We start from the raw sequence: 22456 nt of genomic DNA, 5'->3' as shown, positions 1-22456 counted from the left end.
GAACTGTTCCTTGGCTTGTGTTTGATTTTAATTACCAAGCCTACCAGAGATGGAGAATTGGTGCACTGGGGAAGGCTGATACCTGCTCAATAGCTTGTTTCATCTTTCGTAGTGTTTGTATTGGAAGGAAACCCTTGCCCGTCTTGATACTCCCCATTGTCAGTCATGAAAGGCTATATTCTTGGCAAACAAACTGGGATACCTTCCTGATCTTTATGGGAGCAAGAGTGGTGTGCAAAGAGTGTTATCATATAGGAATTGAGCAAGAATTGGTCACGGGATCCTGGTTTCATCAAATTCCTGTGTTGTGGCTTCCAGCAAAGATGCCAATCCCTTTCATAGCTGCATAGTAGCGTGTCAAAGTGGAAGCTTGTTTTTTGTTTTTGGAAGCTTATCCCCATGATTACTTATGACAGTGAAGCCACCAGCCCAAGACTGCTGGTACTCCTTCCTTTGGTAAGCCCACAGTGTTTGTTACTACTTTCTGCCTTCCAACACTTAACACTCTCTTGTTTTACTCCATGCTTCTTGAAAAGCAAATGCAGCCCTCCAGTTAATATTAATGTTTATGGTGAATCTGCTTTTGTAGAACAGCTCCTTCTCTAAGGTATTGCTGGTGTTGCAGTTCTGGATGTTCTTCTGTGTCATAAACTTTTCACAGGAGTTCATAGACTTCTGACCTGAACATGCTCCAGCATTTTGAGTGTCCTGTCTGTCTAAAAACAGACTAGGTCTGGGCTGAGAATGGATGTGCTTGAAGAGACATGCATTGCAATATTATCCTCAGGATGTTTAACTTACTGGTTACATTTCCAGCCACTCAACGTTGGTTTTGCTGTAAGTAGCACCCTGGGTAAAGCAGAATCAGGTTTTCCTCATATCTGTTACTCTGTGTTTCTCTGTAGGCAAAGAAAACTTTCCTGGCAAGTGAGCAGTAGTGAGGCCTTCATAACATAGCTTACTCCCTCTTCTAAAATGTCTAGAATCTGAACAATATTTTAAAAACCAAACCAAACCAGCATCAGATAATGAAAATAGCACCTCCATAGTCATTTCCCCCATTATAGTCCAATATTTTTTTCAAGAACTGAGCTCCAAGAACTAATGGAACTGCAAGTGAAGTTGAAATTTGTAATTACTGTATTCTTCCACCTGGATTAAAAAATGAGCCACATCTACAGTCTTTCTCTTGCAGTCCACAATATTCCTATCCTTTCACCTGATTCCTGCTGCAAGAGAAATATAACTTACCTTAGCAGCTTCAATATGGAATGATTTTGTGATGTGTCACATGCCCAGCTTGCACTACTCCCACTCTCATCCAAAGCATGCTTGAGAAGTTACACAATGGGAGTGGAAATTGCAGAAAATACGAAGAACAATTGTAGCCTGTGCTGACAAGCTTGAAGATACAGTAAAGCTCTCTGACCTCAGATTCTTTGTCTGCTGTCTTCAGAGGATGCCCTGGCATAAAGGCCTTTGTTTCTTCATTAATATGTATAAGTTTTGTCCCAGATTTTTCTGTCAGACTCCTCTGAGGAGCATTGTCTGTTCCCGTGGATCCTGCAGTTGGAATGCCTTCCCATCGTGTCAGGCATAGTCTGCTCTGACAGCTCATTTGGCTTGACTGCACCCTCCTTTTTGGTTCCTGCACCAGCCCCAGGCTTGGGCCACTGCTGTGTTCAGAGTCCCCTATTGCTCTGTGAGATGCTGGGAAAGAAGCCCCGCAACGGGGAGCTGGAAGTGGGGTGCTCCCTGGGCAGATTGTTTCTGCTGGGTGCTGATGTCCATTTGCCCTCTGCACCTTTGGTAGTGCACTGTCAGCCACCACTGCAAGTCAAAACTACTTTGCATTTTGGGAAGCACAAATAAAATGCAGCTAATTGTGATTTTTTTTCCTTGTATCTTTTGCAGTCTAATGCACTCTCTGATGAACTGACCTCAAAGAGTGGGGCCAGACAAGACTGTGTGTCGGCCGTCCATACAGACAGCATCCGAACAGCTTTCCAGTCCCTGGGGTGTAATTTGAGCAAAGGAGAAATGCAGGAGAATGACCTTTTTAAGGCTGAGTTTATCCTGATTACGGACTCCGGTGAAGAAGATGAAGTAGCTGCTGCCTCGAACAATGCTCTTCGGCCTTCCAATGGCTATGGTCCCATCAGCGCTCAGCTGCTGGCCACATCCCATGTTTCCCCTGGAATTGGGGCAGGGAAACCTCCTGGAGATGGGCATGTTCCAGGTGCTGCACTTTCCCACAGCACTGCTGATCTACAAAAACATCAGGTAACCTGTTCTTTAAACTACAGAGCTAACCTTTGCTTACTAAAGCTTTCAGGACATGTACCCTGAGTCACTTTATAAAGCAGCTTGGCCAATTTATTTTTTAATTAGCATTTTTGTTGACCATTCCTGTCACATTTGTACTCTAAGGTATTTTCCTAACCCTTCTGACTTGCTGCCTCTCTCCATGGCTTCGGTGTACACATGGAACAGGTAATGCAGACCCTTTGTTCTTTCCTTTAAGAGCAGCTCATCTCACAGCAAGTTAATCAGAAGATTTTAGATGCCTCGCTAGTCTAAATGGACTGAAATCAGTGGAGCCTGTAGATTATTTGAATTAGTGGCATCAGATTTCCCAGGTCTAGTTTTTGTTTTCAGCACCTGCCGCAACCCTTTATGGTAAAGAGGCTGCAAAAAAAAGAATTATCTGTTATTCTGATTGTTAGTTAGCACTGACTTTGCACAACTGTAAAGAACTAATGAATGTGAAAGGCCCTTTTTATACTGATCTTTTTAGGGTACATTTATTGATTCATTTAAATTGTAAGTTGTCACTGGGTCACTGGGACAGTTCAAAAAAGGTCTTTAAAATGTTTCATTTTCAAAATGCATCAATACAATTTGCTGCATGAAAAGTTAATGTCTCCCATATTGGAAAGAACATGGATGGTTTTCAAGGGTGTATATGCAGAGGAAATCTCTACCTTTAGCAAAATTGCAATATCCTTCATACACGGAATAAATGCAGACTTTTTTTTTTTTTTGACCTTGAGAGGCTTTTCATCATTTGAAAACGCAATTCTTCATTGATACTTCAAAAAAATAAGATCTAAGCATGGCTACTTTGTCTCTGAAAATGAATATGACTTCCTACCTTGTGTTGAAATATTTGTGGTACTCAATTTTTCATCAAATTCAGTGTGAATTTTTGATTGAGGAAATTGTGAATAATAAATCCACTCTGGTTTTGGATTCATACTGTTATGAAATATCCATTTCTTCCAAAAAACTTCCAGTGAAGTCAGTGGAATTTTACCTGAGGAAGGCATAATGGCACAGATAAATCCATGTAGAAGAAGCAGCCTGTAAAGAATAACTGTCCTTGAGAAATACAAATTTATTTCATCAATGTTCGGTGTACAGATTCTGCCAGGCTTACTTGGGTGGTTTCTTTAAAAGGTGTCACAGAAACTGGGTGGACTTTTTGTAAGACTATACACAAAAAAATTATACCCTATAGCTTTTCTAAGCTTTCTTTCTCAAGTCTCCAGAGAATTTGTCAAGTTTTCCACAGTCTCCAATGCTTCTTTCTGACTTTCTGGTTTTCAGGTCACAGGCTTGGTAGGGAATATTTTTCGCCCTATTATCAAATTCTACGGAGATTAAAGCATGGCTAACTAGCCCCAGGAAAAGGTCTACATCGACTCAATTCTGCTCTCAGACACGAGTGTTGCCTTTTTGCCCCTCAGTTTATCACACTCTCCCTTTTCCTTTTTGAACAGCACATGTCTCAGGGCCTTGTTGGTGTAAGTAATCACATTTTTTGTGCCCTTCCAAAGCAATGTGATCTCACAAGACCACTTGTTTTGTTCCCTGCTCAGCTCTGCCACTTCAAATGTGTCAAAGATCTCCTGGGCGAGGTTCAATACTAGAACTATGACGTCTTTTGTAATTCTGGGATCATCATAAATGAGGCATAAAGATCTTTTTTAAGTTCCCTGATCCCTTTGTCCTAAGGTAATATCGACACCTATTTCAACTTTCTTCATACATTTTTAGGAAATATATATCTGTGATGAGCCTAGGAAGAGAAAAAGGCTTGCAGATGAATCACAGACCAAAGAAACGCAAGTCTGCTTCAGTCATTCACCCCCCCTGCACTAATCCAGTACAACTAGAGAAGCGTTTTAAACCAGTAGAGAAACTGAACAGAAAAAAAGAAAGGGCAAAACCAATTCCACTGATCAAGTCTTTATATCTCAGCTGTTAGCACTGGTGAGGCTATACCTGCAAAACTATGCTCAGTTTGGTGGCCAGTCAGCCCCAAATTCAAGAGACATGAAGAAGGGAATGGGGATCCAGCACAAAGCCATAAAGGTGACAGGGGCACATATGAGCTGGGACTGAGAGAGCTGGCTTTGTTGATTTCTACCAAGAGGCAGCCAAGGAGACATCCTGAAACAGCCCACAACTGCTTGTAGGGCAGTTACAGAGATGACAGAACCAAAATCCTCTCTGCAGTGCCACATGATACAGCAATGTCTGTAACTTGAAGCATGGTGGGTCTGGTCCCAGCTGGACACATGGAGAATCTTCTTCACTGAGAGGTGGTACAGCACTGATGCAGGCTGCCCAGGGGTGCTGGAGCCATCTCTCTGTTAGGGGTTTAGGTACCTGATGAGACGCAACCACAGCTGACCTGACCTGCTGGTGTTGGTGACAGCCCTGCTCTGAGTAGGAGGCTGGATTAGTTTAGATTGGATATAAGGAGGAAATTCTTTCCTGTTACGGTGGTGAGGCACTGGAATCTGTAGCCCAGGGAGGTTGTGAGTGCTCCATCCCTGGCAGTGTTCAAGGCCAGGTTGGATGAAGCCTTGGGTGGGATGATTTAGTGTGAGGTGTCCCTGCCCATGGCAGGGGATTGGAACTAGATGATCTCGAGGTCCTTTCCAACCCTAACTATTCTATGATTCTATGATTCGATGATTCTATGACCTCAAGAAGTCACTTCCAAACAACTTTGATTATGATTCTCTGATCTTGTAAATAAGAGGGTGATAATCTGTAGATGTAGTTAATACTGTAATACAACAGCAGAATCTTTTCAGAAGATTTGAATAATGGCTTAATTATCTCAGGATGTAAATGTTCAGTGATGTTCAAACTGCTGCAAAATGTCTTTATCATACTCACAGGAGCAAATTCATCATCTGCTACCATGAATATTTTCTTAGCTGCTTATAAATCGTTCGTATTAATTTTTAATTAATTAGAAGCCATTGCACATCCTGCTCTTTCATTATGCAGTTTCATATTAGTTCCTTATTTTCTTTTAATCCATTTTCTTTGTAAGTAAAATTTATCTATTTTATTTTGGAATAAGGATTTCATTCCCCTGTTCTGCTTTGTTAGTTGATCAACATCCAGAACTCATTATTAAATTCAGGAGGCTACTCCAGTTTACCAATCAGATGTATTACCATGCTGCTTTTTAACTTATTAAATAATTTTATGTTTTGTGACATATTTAAGAATATTTTTTCACAATGATTAAATGTTGGTAAATTATTCTTGCTTTCCAATATTTTTTCTAATTCTTAATTAGCAGCTTTTTCAAATAGGGTTACAATTTCTTAATCCAATAGAATTTATGATACAATATCATTGATATTAATTTTCATATTCTGATATTTGCCCTGTATATATATATTGGCTTTCCGCTTTGAAATGGGACACCTTAATGCATGTATAAAATAAGGGCAAATCAGTGTGGTTGTAAGGTATTCTGATTGTTGGCTTTTATTTCTATAAATCAAGGGATGGATTTGGCTTTTCTGACGTTATCTTGTACAGATAGTACCTTCAGTTTACAATGCTTTCTATTTATAGAGTATCATTTAGGAGAGAAAGCTCACTTAACTTATAAGGCCTAATAGGGTTCTGATCTGAATATATAGACCATATTTAGCCTTTTGCTTATAAGTTAGTCCTTAAAAGTCTCAAGTCTTGCTCTTCTGTTAGAGATTCTTCCAGCACCTTCCTCTCACTTTAAAACTATTATTTGGTTTGTTCTACCTTTTGTTTTGTGATGTATCAATACTATGTGACATAAAAAAATAACCGTAATCATAATAATAATTCCTTTATTTTATGGGGAAGATATCTGTATTAAAAAATATAATTCATAAGCTGAGCCACAGTATTGCACAAGTCATGTCTGTAGAAACGAAATGGTATAATTGTCTTTTATAGAATTGCATAATACTTTCAGAGTATCAAACAGTAAATAAATAGGTGCGTTTATATTTATATGAAGTTTGTGGGGATTAACGTAAATGTCCTTGCTTTCAAAATGCTCAGTCGAAAGTTAGGTGATAATTTCAAGTCTTTTGTTTTTACAGTTGACTTAGCTTACTATTTCGTACTGATATGTTCTATTCATATTGTTTATACCCCAGTTTTTAATATCAGCATTATGAGAACTTGGAACATTTTGAGAGAATTTCTTTCTTTAGAAGCATAAAACTGCATAAACGGTTGATAATATACTTGTACACTCTAATTAGTTTTGACAAATCCTAATTAAAATAGACCTAAGAAAAAAGGCACCCATGAAAGATCTCATTACTGTTTTATTAGTATATTGTAAGACTGTGGAGAAGGGGATAAGGACTCTTATGTGCCTGCAAACTGTCAAATGCACTGCCCTGTGAATGACAGGGTGGATGTCTGATTTAAGTAGTTCTGAGCAAATTTCTTGTTACGATATCATAGTGCTTCAGAAAGTGTTATTTACTGAGTAAGAAAATGAGTACTTGACTTGAATCTCATTTACAGAAAGGCTAATTTCCACTGAACTGGTTAAGTGAGATGGGACAATATTGCATTTCTCTTACTTTCTGTTGTAATTATACAATGTGAATGGTTATCACATGATTCTGGACACTGATGGTACAACTGTCTTGGGTTTTACCTGAAATGAAAAATACAGTAGCTTTGAAACTTGTTTATGTCAACAAAACTGAGGTCTGAATAAAATAATACCCAACTTGTCTGTCACCTCCCCTGAGAGCTTTATCCGTCAGGCTATATCCCTGAATTTAAGACAGCCCTGTGCTTTTAACCCGCAGAGCAGTACTAATGAAAACACTATATGCATGACCACAGGACTGAAATGTGGGGTGCTTAACAGTTCCCAGGTTTCACCTATTTTAACATTTTTGTTTTTCTTTTTTCTCCAGTTAATTTCTACTCTTTCCATCTCTGATCATCTTTCCTCTAAACCACCTGCTGTCCACTTAATTTCTCCAATTAACCAGAAAGTAGCGTGTGGTGCCAAGGCTAACTTGAATCAAGCCTCTTCGTTGGAAGACTCCCGTAACAACTGGCAGCCAGCAACTGGGTTTTCTAAACAAGATTCATCTCTGTACTTTCAGTCTGCTTGTGCTCCCCATAGTTCACCTCCTTCCGTGTCTAAAATATCCTCTTCTGCATCAGACAGTTGTTACTCCACTCCTCAATTGTATGATAACCTACAAACATCAAGTCTCTATACCTCAGGCTGTGTTTGCAAAATGGGAGGCTTCACCACATCCTCTGTTCCAGTAAAGAGTCGAAGTCTTTCCCCCAGTCCTTCATGTTCGGCTGAAATTCAAGGATCTTCAGCTCAGTCTTTATCCCTCAGTTCTTCCAAAAGATTGAATGCTTTATCTCCTGTCCCTGTACATATAATAACTCATTCATTATGTCCTAGCCCTAAACCTTTGTCTCCACCCTCTCTTTATGGCTCCTCTTCTACCATATGTAGCATAAATGAGCCTTTCACACCAATGTCATCTAGAGGAAATTTAGCAAAGTCAAGAGCCAGATCCCCTCTGCCAACCAGACTGACCCTCTTAACTGCTATTTTAAGATCAGGCTCTTCCCAGCGAAGACCAGTTTCTCCTGCTTCTTGTCCCACATTTTCTCCTAGCCCTCTTAGTTCTTCAATGTTTGCAATAGATCAAAAGTCCAAACCGACTTCTCCAACCCCCAAGAAATCTGTTTCAAGCCCTCCTATAAGGCCAGATTTCCCCAATAGAGATGAACATTGGCTTTCAGGGTGGGCTCAGCATCAGACTTTACACTCCAAGCCTCATCCCACCCCTCAGGCAGGGTCCTTTTCTCCTAAAAGCCATGTTCCAGACAGAACACTTTCTCCGGATTCCCAAAGTCCTCTGTCATCTCCCAGCTTCTCCCATAGAAAATCAGTTGCCTCTCCAGGTTTGCAGTCCACACTGCCTCCTCCTCATCCCCCAGCACCCTCTTCCCGTGCACACCCTACCTCTCCTTCCCCAGTAGGGGTGCAGTATGCTGCTTCCTGGTCCCGGACACCTCAGAAGTCTCAGAGGGTACACACTTATTCACCCATTTTTACCTGCCGGTCATATCCTTTGCTTTCTTCTACCAGTCTTAGTGGTGTATTCTCCCCTACCCAAGAAAAACACACATCTCCTTCCCCAAGTCTTTTGCATCCAGCTTCTAGATCTAAATCAGATTCACCCCATTTGTCTGTTGAGGAGATAAGTGTCTCCTCTCCTACCCCTTCAAGCACCTCAGAGCAGTGTTCTCTCCCACGACCTCATTCTACTCCACCGGTTCCACAAACCGGTAATCTTAATACCTACCCACTGCAATTTAATTCTTCACTGGTGTACACAAGTTATAGGTCTAATTCCTCCTCTCCAAGACCTGAGCAGTCTGCCACCTCACCTGTGTTAAAGTGCAGATCTCCTGTCTCAGACAAGTCACCAGGCACACTACCATCAAGACTCAGAGAGCCGACTTCACCACAGTCTTTTTCCCTGCCTCCTGACCATGAAAACATCAAACCCAAGGTACTCTTAGTGCATGCTTATTTTCTAACAGTTCTTTGTCCCTGTAGGAAAAAATCACATCCATGCTGCACAAGGCTAGTAAAATAAATGAGCTGCATAAGAAAAATGTTTGAAAAGGAACCGATTTTGTATTGATAGTGAAGATAGAGAAGATCAAATCCTACCATATCAAATTGCTAGCAATGTGTTCTATGTTATGGGGAAGATGCTGTAGGAATCCTTTAGCGTAAAAATCAAGTGCTTTATTCATGAGTGGGAGAAAACAGTGCTGAAACTGGATTTGTGTCCAAAGGCCCTGATATACATTTGGTGCACTTATTTTTGAAGCTCACATGAAACACTAGTGTGTCAAAAATAAACATAAACCATGTTCTATGCACCCATGTTAATGTAAATCCATATGTATTCCCACTGAAAGGAACAGAAATCTGGTGATTTTAGGTGCAGGACTGAGCTAGAAGCAGTCTAATCTGATTGACGTGAACTGGCTGTTCAGTGACAGTTGATTCCCAAGCACCTTGTCCCTCCTGTCCTCCCCACGCCCCAGGAGCCTGAACTCACCAGTCCAAAGGCACAGCAGAGCCCAGCCTGAGTAGGGACTCTGGGGCCAAGAGCCAGAAAGGGAGGACAAGGACAGTCTCTTGCTTCTTCCCTTTCTTTTGTACTTTGGTCTTGTTGTGCTAGACAGGACATGAGGGAGAAAAAACCCAACCAAACAACAATCTTCCTGCAACATGAGCTACTGCAAATATGAAAGTCTCACACTCAATGGATCAGCCACACTCCCGCTGTTTGTCCTCCACCAGTGGAGTGAGAATAAGCAATGACAGTGATTTCTGCAGGAGGGCTTGGGAGCCAGTCACATGTTAAACCTAAGGATAAGTCTCAAGAATGGGAAGGGGGAGGAAAGGAAAGCTGATCAAAAAACATACAGCAGGTAGGTGAAAACAAAAGGAACTGCTATGCAAAATGAAGAGCTAGAAGACATCAGGGATGTAGAAGGCTTTCCAGCCTCTTTTATCTTATCTCTGCATTGTGTTTCCTTTGTGCCTCATTTACTCGTATCTGAGCTCTGCCCATCACTGAAAGGTTATCACAGTTTATTGATGTATTTGTTCACAGCACAAAATTACAGCCTGGTCTGCCAGATCAAGTTGTGTCAGATATGTTCCTAACAGCTTGGCCATGGCAGGGTGACTTGAACTGCTTGGAAAATGTTAATTGAAAATGAGAGGTTTAGATCAGCACAAAGTAGCAATTGTCATGAATAGTTCTTCTAAAAATCAAACAACCCAAGAGGAACTGTTGTGCCAAGCACAGCTGTACAGTGTCGCTGCACCCTGTCAGTACTACTTAATGAATCAAAAAGACAAATAAAATTGTAGAAATTCCAAGAAAAAAGCCCCGGGACAAAACTGAAAGGCATGACTGAGCCTGCAGATTGCAAAGCAGTTGTGATTTCTGCTAGTCAGTGCAATGAGCATTGTGAGAGTCTCTGGCATAAGGAAAGTCTCTGCTTGTGACACAGAGCTATTGCACAGGTTTATATTTGCAGAGGTTATTTCTCCCTTTCTGTTTTCCCTACTGTCCTTTTCCTGCTAATCCTGCTTTATCAGGTGGTATGGTGGCCCTTTTGAAACTGCCCCAGAACCGCATGAGACAGTGAGAGTGTCCAGCAGTTTAACAGACTTGGACTGTTAGCTGGGTGCAATTTTTAATCATGCCAACAAGCTGGCTCCACCAGGGATGTGGAAGATCTGAAATCTGTTAATCAAATGCAGCTGGGTGTTCAGTGCCAGAAAGGTCTCTTGTGGCTTTAAAATGTGAGGCTGAGATTTCATTACAGTTAATAATAGTGTGCGTTCAACACCTGCCTTTTCTCCTGCTCTCACTTATTTTCATACCTAGTTTATGGCATTGCACAACGAGCTTTACTGATTTGTTAACGGTACCAACCTCTCTGAAAACTCTGCAGCCTCAAATCCCAGTATATTTCCACTAAAAAAAACAGATTGAGAAGACATAACATTTAAATCCTAAGCAGCATTTAGGTCTCTTTAGTGCCAATCAACTCAACCTCAGAACTAGACAAAAAGCAAGTTGCTTTATCTGATGACTGTCGATGCATGACAAAGTTTTTGCATGTATGAATTTGCTAAGTGAATATCAAGGGAAAAGCACAGCATCTACAAATGCTTGACTTACTTTGGCGTGTGTAATTTATCTACCTTAACGTTGCTTCAACAGTGTTTGATGTTGAGACATCTATTAAACCAAGACCTATTAAACCAGAATTTTCATATTAGATGTACTTTTCAGTATTCACATCAAACTGTTTCATTAGCATGATATCAAAGCAATTATGAAATATGGAGAGCTTTTAAATGTCTATGCATACATTGATTCATGCAAATCAAAGAATAACCGATGAACTTCTTTAACTGGTTGCATTTTTATATATAAACATGTGCTTTCCCATGCTTTATATGTTTGTGATCACCAGTGATTTCAAAATATGACTGCTTTGCAAAGTGAATATAAACATAATCCACAGATCAGTGTGAAATTTGGGTGACCAAAGGTAATAAAAACCCCTCTGCCCGGACTTTGCAGACACATTAATAGTGTCCTCACGGACCTAATACAGAAAAATTAACAGTAGGATGGAGTGGAGACACATAAAATTGCTGATTCCGCAGGAACAGATTAGAATAAAAACTTCTGGCTGTTGTTTGAAAGCTCTTTGCAGTGGTTTCATGAGGTATCATTTCTACATACTCTTTGATTTTTCCTATTTGAATGTAGCACAGGAATGCATGTAGGTCTACCCCGAACAGCTGGGGAACAAACTAACTGTAACAACATGGAGCTCATCACAGCTGCAAAACCTACCACAAAGCAGGAAATATTACTCCTGAAGAGCTCTGCACTACCATGATTAGTCACTGATTTTAAGGCTTTATAGGTACGTGTCTAGCACACTTTGCAATGCCCTGTGGGTGCCCTGGGTGATCATTTGAGCAAGGAAAGTAGGGCACTTCTCTCAAAACTCCACAGGCTGAGATTTCCCTGAGCTTTGATATTGGACTAGGTTTGCTTTTGACTGGACCGTTGTACAAGCCAGCAGATCTAACTGTCCATGGCTGTTTAAAAATACTGCTAGATTCCTGTGAACCAGATTGTTACATGTATTACGCATTGAATAAGAATTTTAAATAACATGAACTAATGTGCCAGTTAACATATTCATAACAGATGAGAAACTGAATTAAAGACTTTTCACACATCTCAGACACTGTGACAATAGCACATTGCTCACAGATTCCACAGTATCTGGAAGCGATAAAGCACCTTCCAGAGGTATAGAAAATTTTACATTTTAGCAACCTGATCTATCTTTGTTTAGTTCATATGACAGTACAACCACTTCAAAATGGTCACAGTATTCTCATCGTATATGATGCCCCTCTCATCATATGTAAAAGCCCGGGGGCTAGTAAATACGTCGCATTTCATTTACATGTGAGATTTTATACATTTCTTGATAGAATGTCAGTTATAAGCAAACAAGGATACATTTTGTGGGTATGGCAATTTTAATGCTTGGAGTTTTGGTCTTCCATCTTACTTCAGTGAGTAGTATTTTATATCTTATCTGCATATAGATTTTGTACATTATATATATATATATATATACCCATACTTATAGTGTTGCTGTCTACATGTTCAAAGGGTAGGATCCAACTAATGTGACTTTTGATATCTGATAGTTAAATGTTCAAGCACAACTTGGGCAATTCTATTATAGTTAATGGAAAAAATATGGTGTATTTATAGGATGATTTTATTTTACCTAGATAGATGCCAATTTTGGGATGGATGAATTACCCTGTAAAGAATCCTAGCTCTTAAACTCATGTAATATAGAAGAATCTCATCAATAATTTTAAAACTACTGAATTAAACCTCCATAATTAAAAGGGAAAAATAGAAAGTACGGTTTTTAAAGAGTTAAAAATAACTGGTGAGCTAAAAGAGTCTAACATATAAATTGTTTTAAAATAATAATTCTTAAGGCTAATCTTAGAATTTTTATATGAAACCCCATATATTTTATATGATTTAGATTGACGGTCCGATATGCTTGGTTAGAATGTGAAAGTTCCTACAGTTACTTTGAAGTATTTGTTTGGGTGGTAGAGTTACTTATGTAGGAGATGAAAAGCTGTGACATGACTTAAATTATCCACTCATACAACTAATTCAGCATTTAAAGATCCTAATCAGTCTCATTAAAGCAAATCACAGAAATCCCTCTGACTTAGTGGTCCACGATAAGACTGCACAGCAGCATTTGTTGAAGTGCATGCACTTGCAGAAGTAGCTGTGCATCATCATGTCAAATCACAAGAAAACTTGGAAAAACTTCACAACCTCTCCAGATACTCATTTAAGGATAGTAGTAAGCAGAAAGTAGTCAAAATGACTTTGGCAGTTATAAGCTGGTACAGAGAATTTACTTAGCCCTACTTCATTCCTAAAAGCAAAAGATGTAAAAGTAAATTCTAGATGTTAAGAAATAGCTTTCCTAGGTAATATGTAAGCATTGTATTGTTGCTACATGTCTGCAAGACTATTGGAATCGTCTTTCATTCTGTCATACCTTTCCCCTCTCTTCCCACTCTCCCTCTCTTCCTCTTCTACCCTGTTTTACTTCTCTTCCTGCTTTCTGGTTTACCCTTTTAGCAATACAAGATCAAGACAAGCTACAAGGCATTTGCAGCAATCCCTACAAACACATTACTTATGGAACAGAAGGTTAGTGTTTACTCAAAGACATGGGAATTGTGTTGTGTATTTGACACCAGTCAACTTTATGTACATATTTTGACATTTCTTTGGGCGATATTGCAGAGTATAAACACTGGGAACTAACTGCTCAGGATTATAAATCCAACCATTTTTCAGGGTCACTTTCCACTAAAGATCAAAGCCTTCACTAATGTGAATTTCTGTAAATAAATTTACTATAAAAAAAAAAAAAAAGTCCTGAAGGAATTGCCATTTATGACAATATCTTGAAGTCTGTTTTATCATTGGAAAGTGTCTGCAGCACTGATTTTCTGAGACATACCAATCAGTAGGTCTCTGTCAGTTACTGATTATTCAAAGACTATGCTTATACTAGTAAATTTAACATCCCAAGATATGCAAATTTGATCAGCTGCATTGTTAAACTGTGGGAACAGTCCTGGACATTGCACTGGCCTCTACCTACCATTCTCCCGGACAACCTTCCTGAGCACCTCAACATGTGAGCCAGAGGTCTGTGCCCAGGATGTAGTTTGAGGTAAAAATCCTTTTCTGTAAGGTACGATGATAGATGAAGTCTTTAGGGCATTTCTTTACAACCAGAGACACATCCAACAAAGGCTGGGTTGTATAGTCTTTATTTAGATAATACAGCTTTGGAAGTAAATTGAAAATTTACATTTTGCATGAAGAGTTCAAAGTACCTACCGATGTCTACTTTTATTCCACCTCCCCACAATTAGTTTTGCACAGAAGAATAAAATCATAGAATGGTTTGTGTTGGAATAGCCCACTAAGTTGAACAAAATTTTTCTGTGATGAGCAATGAGCTAAATGTCTTACATGTTTAAACACATGATTAATCACTTTAAACACATGATTAATCACTTTAAACACATGATTAATCACTTTGACATCCAGTTTATAGCTTTATCAGAAAAAAACAGATTTCTGTCCAGGGCCTAGTTCAGGACCCTAGCCTCAGATTATTTCTGAAAGATTAAGCATTCCTAACTACATCTTCAAATATGTATTCATTTGCACAGCTCAGCTGATTTGACTTGAAGTTTTCAGAGCCTAAAGACATTGGAGAGGGTGAACTTAACTACAAGATTTTTGAAGATCATACTTTTGTTGTTATATATTACTGGTTGTCTAGTAGTTATGTTGATTGCTTTAAATATATATATATATTTTTCCCTAAAAAAGGGGCATTCAATTATTTTGCCTTGTTCTTTTAGTCTTAAATGATTTCTAATCATTTGTGTAATATCTGATTCTTCTGTTACTTAAACCTGGAATGCACTAATGAATGTTATGTCTGCTTTAACATGTGATATGGTCTAATAGGAATGGCTCTGTATAGGAAAATAGCTAATGCAGGGGATCCTACACCCCTACAGAACGTGTTTTGGGCAGGTTTTGTTTGGACAGAGTGCCTATTAGTGACTGGAAGCATTTGTTTAACTCATGGTTGATTTGATCTGAAAGGCATCCAGTTTGTGCACTCCACCACTCTGTACACTAAGCTGGGTAGGTGCATTAGAGCAGGGTATTCACTTTAAGAGCACACTCCTGACGTAAACTGGCCAGTTAGAATCAGACATCTGATTGTACTTTTTCAGAAGAAAAGGGTTTCCTTTACATGGTTTCATTGATGATCTCTGGGGCATTGACTCACAATCCGCATGTTACTTATCCCCAGTATGTAAAACTGGAGAGTACATCTAATGCCAGTATCTGTGGAAAAAGTAATGATTCGAAAGGCATCTGTGTTTAGATAGACTTTTGGTTATTCACCACTTTATTGGAAATGCTAGCCTTGGTGTAGCCCTAAGTAGCAAAAGCACAGTCATATAAAACTAATAAGAAATCAATTTTCTGCTACAGGATTTGCATACAGGAGAGGCTCTTGACTAATTTAATTTGCAAACTGTATGTTTCAGCATGGCCTGACTACATGCTTTCTGTCATCTTGGGAATTATGGATAATAATCTCCTATTGATCTGTTACAGCAGAAATTATAGTGCTCCTAAGTTAGTCTTGCTGTGCCAGCTGACATGCATTTAGAGTACTGGTCTTAAAGGAAGCATGAAGGAGTCACACACAGACCGCATTGCCCCAGTCTGTAATATCCAAGTTTTCTCCTCAAAGATACTGGGGAGTGAAGTGAGAAGGAACTCATGCTACTTTGCAGCTCAATGACATAAATTATATTGCTCTCATTTTATGCAATGCATTTTATGCACTGGATAAAAAAAGAGAGAGATTTTAAGTCTTAGGGTAAGATTTTAACTACATAAGTGATGTTTTACGAACATTAAAATCATGGTTATGGGGAGAAGTTTTCTAGTGGGGTTTTTTTTTTGTGTTTTTTTTTTTTTTTTAGCAAGTAAGGAAGACACATAATAGCTGCAAGGCACAGATATTACTGAGCTGAATGCATGATTAGAGCTACATCATCTGCCTGAAGTGCTAAAAATGTGTTTTGCTATGCAATTAAACTAGAAATGCATATTGTCATAAGTCAACTTTTTTGACTATGTGAATAATTGTATTACTTAATTTGAGTGGTGAGAAAGAAGACACATCAGATGTGGGTATCCTAATGACAATTCATCTGCAGTATTAATTAGATCCAACGATAGAAAACTGACATTGATATGTCATGTAAGTTACGATGCTTTGCCTCTAAATGGTCTCCTTGTGTTTTTCTTTCTCAAGTATTTTTTTTATTTTATGAGTGTGTAGTTGCTTTAATTTCAGCCAGCATTTTTCATCATCTTATGAAACCATTAGGCTATCACCATCTTAGTGGTTTTTCTAGAGGTGTTCTTATCCTCCAGTACTCTTACTCCAAGAAAGTTTTTCAAATCTGTGCTCATTAGCAGAAAGGGCTTATTGACTATATATGTGTATACTTTGTCAACCCTAGAAGTGGCTTTATTTCATCAAATCTTGTAACTGGCATGCTTTCCAGCTGTTTGAGTTTGTATTAACCTGATGCTCCCCAAATCACCTGTGCCCTGCTCAGAAAAAGGCCAATCCAGGATATCTTTTAGAAGATCAGGCAGTAACTTCGTTTAAAGGCAGAAGAGGAAAAAGTAGTGTTTTAAGGGAGGTGTCTGCAGGCTCTGTGAGAGGGTAGGAAGAGCAGGCTGCTCCACAAGGAAGGTAAACTGGGAGCCAGGGTGACAGTAAGGCTGCCAGGACAGTTGTCCTCACCAGCAGGGGTATAGGTCCACAGTACCTGAGCAAGGACAGCAGAGATGGTGATAATGAGGTGGCGGTAACCACGGTCTCTCAGCAGTGCGATCATAGCCATACAGATTCATAGCAATGGAGAGGAGGCACAGACCGTGATAATGAACTCTTCAGCCCTGAAGATGATAAGATCCACTGGTTAGAAGAGGAAGCTGGACAAGTTTAATGTGTGCATAAGGCAAAAGTTTAAGTGAAAGAATTAACCATCAGAAAAATTTTCCAGAGATAGAAATAGGCTCTTTATCATAAAAACTGAAAAATCAAGACAAGATGCTTTTCTGGCACTTCATACAGTAATTCCAGACAGTTCTGTAGTTTAAAGGAGAGGTCAGACTAGGTGATCACTGTGGTTCTTTCTGGCCTTATTATTGTTGAGTCGGTGAGTCACCCCTTTATTGACACTTTTGTATAGCTACTAGTTATACAGATGTGATCACAGTAATTCAAAATTCCATTCCTACTCAGACAGTATTTAAAAAGTAATTAATCTGTTATTTAGGGATTGTCTTTATCAAATTTCTATAAAAATATCTTTCAGTCAAAATAAGTAGTGCTGAAGAGTTTATTTCAGGGAGCTACAGGAAGATTTTTAAGTAGTCATCTCCTAAACCAGATCCTACTTGCGTCACCTACACAGCAGACTGCCAGCAGTGCACTATATGCTTCTCGTGGAGGGAAAAAAAGCAGAAGGAAAAAGAGAGTGTTTTGGTTTGTTTTTTCTGTTTGTTTGTTTTCTTTCTTTTTTTTTTTTTTTTCATGAAAAGAAGGAAATGCAACTGAGGAAATATGGCAGTGATCTGTTACGTACATTGGAGACACAGCTTTGTGTTCTTGCCTTGAGGGAACTCTTACCTACTGCATTATCAAACATCTACTGGTATAAGGACTGATCATGACAAATGCAAATTTAAGTTGCTCCTTGAAATCATGCAGAAGAAACTTGGAAGACATTTTTTTCTTACTTTCAGATGGTAGACCCAACTGCTGGATGGTTGGCTATTATCGAGTGTGTCCGGACCTTCCTGGACCTGCAAAGCAATTCTGACAATACTCTGAAGAGAATATTTTAATACAACCTTCCTCAGCTGACAGCACTTTGAAAAGAATATTTTATTAAAACCTTCCTTAGTTTTCCCCAAGCACTTCTGGTGTGCACTTATTAGGTGAATTTCTTGCATCCAGGTCACTTACTCATGTCAAAATGCTTCTCAAGGCTAGAGATAAATACCTAGTGATAAGAAAGAAAGGAAACAGTTTGTGCAGTTGTAGAGTGATAAAGGACCTAGTTTGCCTGTAATAATAACCAATTGTGTCAATGTAGCAGAAGGCTATGAGCTCCCTCTTTCTTTCAAATGCCTTGCAGCTTTTAGTATTAATTATTTTATATGAGGAAAAGTAGCCAGGTCTTTTCACTACAATCTCCTAGGATCTTCATGGAATAAGTTAAAGGAACTCCTAGTATGTGAAGTTCCACTATACAGAGGAATTTTTTTTGCATGTGCTGAGGTCTTAGTAAAAGATAGTAATGGGAAAAATACACAGGAGAAATAAAAGAGGTAACTGTGGCTTTTGCTCAGCCCAGGCCTTTTACAATAAAGTAAGAAGGAGGCTGCATCAGATCAAGGTTACAATATTAATTTTTTTTCCTACTGTTGATCTGGTTCATTGATGGATGAAACAATGTTTAATATTTCTTTTATGTTGTCAAGAGCTTTTGTTCTTCTAACAAAACGTTGATGATCCTGTTTGCCTCATTTACCAGTATCCTTTCAGCCCTGATACAGCTTATCACATGCTTAGCTTGGGAGAAGGAGGAGGAAAGGGCTGTAGTCATCACTGACGTCAATGGTACATATGCATCACACCCCTGAAGTTGCCCTTTGCAAGGGAAAAAATTAGTGGTTCAGCAACTGGTTGTTTCATCTGAACATTTAAATTCTGTCACAAACACATTTCATTCTCTAAATTGCACTTTTCCTTTAAACCGTGGTCTCACTGTTTTTCATATATAATAATAAAAAAAATCTAATACCTAAATGGGAATGTTCCACTTTTAACGTAATATTGTTAGACAGCACAGAAACTGAAGCTTCAATACTGTTGATAGCGCTAATGCTTTAAATTAATCATGCCATTATTCCATGCTAACTCCAGTAATGAGTTCAGAAACACTAGTTATATTTTTTTAATCTCACACTTTTCTCTGTGTGGAAATGCAAAAAGAAAAAAAAAATCATTGCTGAAAAAAAAGTTTTAATTTGAAAAGCTGACAACAGATTAAACAGAACCTTTTTTCTTTGTAGAAGTGTTAGGGATGCTTAGGGATGCCTAAAATCTAGTACTCTTTGTTCTTGTTCTTTGAAAGACTAGGGCTGTTCAGATAGAAAATAAATAAATAAATAAATAAAAGGAGATAAAACAGTGAATGAAATTAGTTTGATCACTTTGAAGATTAAAATTTTCCTTCCCCGAAGTTTCAAAAAGGAAGAACACTGCAGCTTTCTCTGACATGGGTCCTGCATGATGTCTGTGCATCAGGGGGACTGTGGAATGCATAGAGTTTATGCTAAGCTCACTTGAGTTCTTCAGTCAATGAAGGCTCCAAAATGCAAAGAAATCTGGGTACCCAGTTTCTACTGTGACAGATGGCTTAACTTATCTTAAGTCTTGGTTCTGACAAGAGGCTTGGTAGGTGTGGCTGTAGTTCCTCTAGAAAGATTCCTCATTATCTGCTGGGTAGTTGCTTCTTACACTTGGTTGTGTTCACCCTCTCCCACTGCTCTGGTGAAGTAAATATGAAGCAGAAACACGTGGGTTTTTTTTTACAGTTACTTTATTATGTTCATTACCCTACTTGTTTCTTGGAGGTTTTGAGAAGCTTAGCAATTTCTGCACTCTGATCCCATGACTGATGAAAATTTGTTGGTTTTCTTAACTCACATTCAGACTCATCATCTGTCTAAAACAGCGTACTTTGGCAATCCTGGCCCTAATAGATACTGGAATGACTCTTCTAGTTCATTTTATCACTTCATTTTATGTTTATCAGGAGGATGTAATCTTGACTGAAGCTGAATAGGGGACACAGTCATTGAGTGTAGTGCTGATGAGCCCCCTTTAGCTGAGACCTCTTTTTTTACAGGACTGCCTGTTGATCTGAGCAGTTAGGTGGGTAACAGTGATGAGAGAGCAGAGTTGAGAAAGATGACCTTTTAATCTTCTGTCTTGGGATAAGATTACAGTAATTTCTGTATGCCAAAAATCATTGCTCTTTTACTTTTTTCCTTTTGAAATGCAACTACTCTAAGGCAAACAGGTTTGTCTAGAGCTGGAGAGAAGGGAAGAAATCTATTTGGAAAGAAGCTACTCTTCATTTTTAATGACTGTACTCCCTCATAAAAGACAGTGTTCTATGAATGTTTCTGTTCAGGATCATTTGTGGATGATATAAAAATAATATTAAAAGTAAATTGTCATTAACTTTTCAGTTATGCATAAATAGATGTATGCTGCAAGTAGCTGGATAGGAAACTTGCTAGAGAAAATGTACTGACCAAAAGTAAACCCAGAAATAATTGCTTAAGCATATGCTTATTTAATTTTTTTATTTAAAAATTCTGCCATTTTCCCATGAGCTCCACATGTCTTCTGTGACTGGCAGCCCTCATACTCCCCTCGCTGGGATCAGTCTATTCCTACAGAATCACACATGCACGAAATAGTGCTTTACTGGAATGCCTTTTTGTTCTTTCTTTTTTTTTCCCCAATTTACTAGCAAAATGAAACTTCAGAAAAACATAATGTGTTAAACAAAAAATACATAAACCCTGCAGGTCCCTCGCCTGTAGTCCAGCTTCACACACCAGCAGGCTTCCAGAGTAATTTTTGGTCTCGGCACGGAGCCTGTTTGAAAAACACTTCAAAGCACTAATGTGTGACGGCAGTGAGAGTTTGTCTCAGAGTCTGGATGAAGATGAAAAGAGAACTGAGCCACTGGATTTTGGCTTTGGAGGGTGTTTTGTGAATTTCCTGATAAAGCCGAGGGATCAGCAAGCTGATTCACACTACTCCCAAGTGTGCTTGTGGTATTGGTGTAGAAAAACATGAGGTATATACAAGCACAAGAATCTTGTGGAGAGATTGCACACCTGTTTTGTGTGATATCACGTATGTATAGCACATATTTCACTTTGTACACTTCTTATTTCAGGCTAAAATCAAGAAACGTCAAGCATTGGTTTGTTGCAATGTGCAATCACAATCCTCTTTAGAAAGGAGGCATTTTCTAAGGAAAATGTCTACTGGAGGAAAAGAAAAGACCTCCTGTGTGCTTAGACCACTGACTTGTCCACATGCCTATAGCTGGTGGCTTTCCTCTGATGGTGCACAGCAGGCAGCCCCCTGACCCCTCTTTGGCATGTGGCACACATTCACAGTGTTATACTTACTGTGAAGGAGGGGGACATTGTCAGAGAAGACAATTTAAACTGGTAGTTTCTGATCTCTAAAAGCAGGGATAATTCACCTAAGTAACTTGAATATGCTCTCTCCCTCTCTGCAACCATGCAACCCTCCTCTAATTCAGAATCAGAAACTGGTAACCTGAAGAAGCTCCAAAGGCCTGTAATTTCTTTTTCTTCCATCTTTCCATGGTGAAACATAAAGTGTCACCTCTGGAAACACAGCATTGCAAAAATTGCGTTTGCTTGGTTTTTGAAATTTTGAACTCAGTAGAGCACCAACATCTTTGTAATTGCAGGCATTAGAAGAGCCAACCAAGACTGCAAGTGTGACCGAAGATACTGCTTTGGACACTCATTCAGAGGTAGTGTTGTTATATGACTTTCAAATCTCTATTTGAAAACAAAAAAGCAAAGATTAACTGAATGATCCATCCTCTTTATTTCAGATGTGCTCCCCTGCTGAGCTCAGACAACAAACAGAAGAGCTGTGTGCTGTCATTGATCAAGTCCTGCAGGACCCATTGACTATGGTAACCCATCAGTATGGGGGATTGACTTTTTCTCTTCCTTTGTTATTTTTTTTCTCATTATTAATAAGTCTGTTCTATGTTGAAAATAATTTTACAGCGCCGATCTGAGTCTTCTCCAAGTTTTCTGCAGATGAGCACAGAGTCAGATGTTGGCAAGGTAGGTGAATAAGCCCACACAGACACCAAGGACTCTTCCCCGGTAGATATCAAGGCAAGCAAAATCACAGTAGAGCCTATGACAACAGTAAAACCTATAGCAATGAAAGCTGCAATTGAGACATCCATCATCAGTAGAAGTATCTGGTGGTTTGAAAGACATGGAAGGATAGAAATGTAGCCCTTGAGACAGAACAGTCCTTGCTGCAGAGTGCTTTCCTGAAGTCAGAAGGGGCTATCTTATGAATGAGAAACTGCTTATTAAGGCTTCAAAAGCTAAGACCCACTAGGAAGAAATCCTTCATAACTTGCCTTCCATACTACGACATCTTTGGCCAGCTTACCAATTTTTTC

The 22456-nt window shown here is 39.1% G+C and overlaps 1 protein-coding gene across 2 annotated transcripts in view; it reads left to right on the top strand.

The window, feature by feature from the left end:
* Window positions 1–22456, top strand: part of MLIP (muscular LMNA interacting protein) — a 140058-nt gene that overhangs the window by 75368 nt on the left and 42234 nt on the right. For both annotated transcript variants that reach the window (XM_065681490.1, XM_065681491.1), the window contains 6 exons: window positions 1915–2283; window positions 7242–8876; window positions 13623–13694; window positions 21713–21778; window positions 21863–21946; window positions 22044–22103. In XM_065681490.1, coding sequence (XP_065537562.1) covers window positions 1915–2283; window positions 7242–8876; window positions 13623–13694; window positions 21713–21778; window positions 21863–21946; window positions 22044–22103 — 2286 coding nt within the window. The remainder of the gene's footprint in view (window positions 1–1914; window positions 2284–7241; window positions 8877–13622; window positions 13695–21712; window positions 21779–21862; window positions 21947–22043; window positions 22104–22456) is intronic.

The sequence above is a fragment of the Lathamus discolor genome, chromosome 5 (genome assembly GCF_037157495.1).
Source record: "Lathamus discolor isolate bLatDis1 chromosome 5, bLatDis1.hap1, whole genome shotgun sequence".
Taxonomy (NCBI): Eukaryota; Metazoa; Chordata; class Aves; order Psittaciformes; family Psittacidae; genus Lathamus; species Lathamus discolor.
The sequence above is the reverse complement of the archived record's forward strand: the minus strand, read 5'-3'. Positions and strand labels throughout refer to the sequence as shown.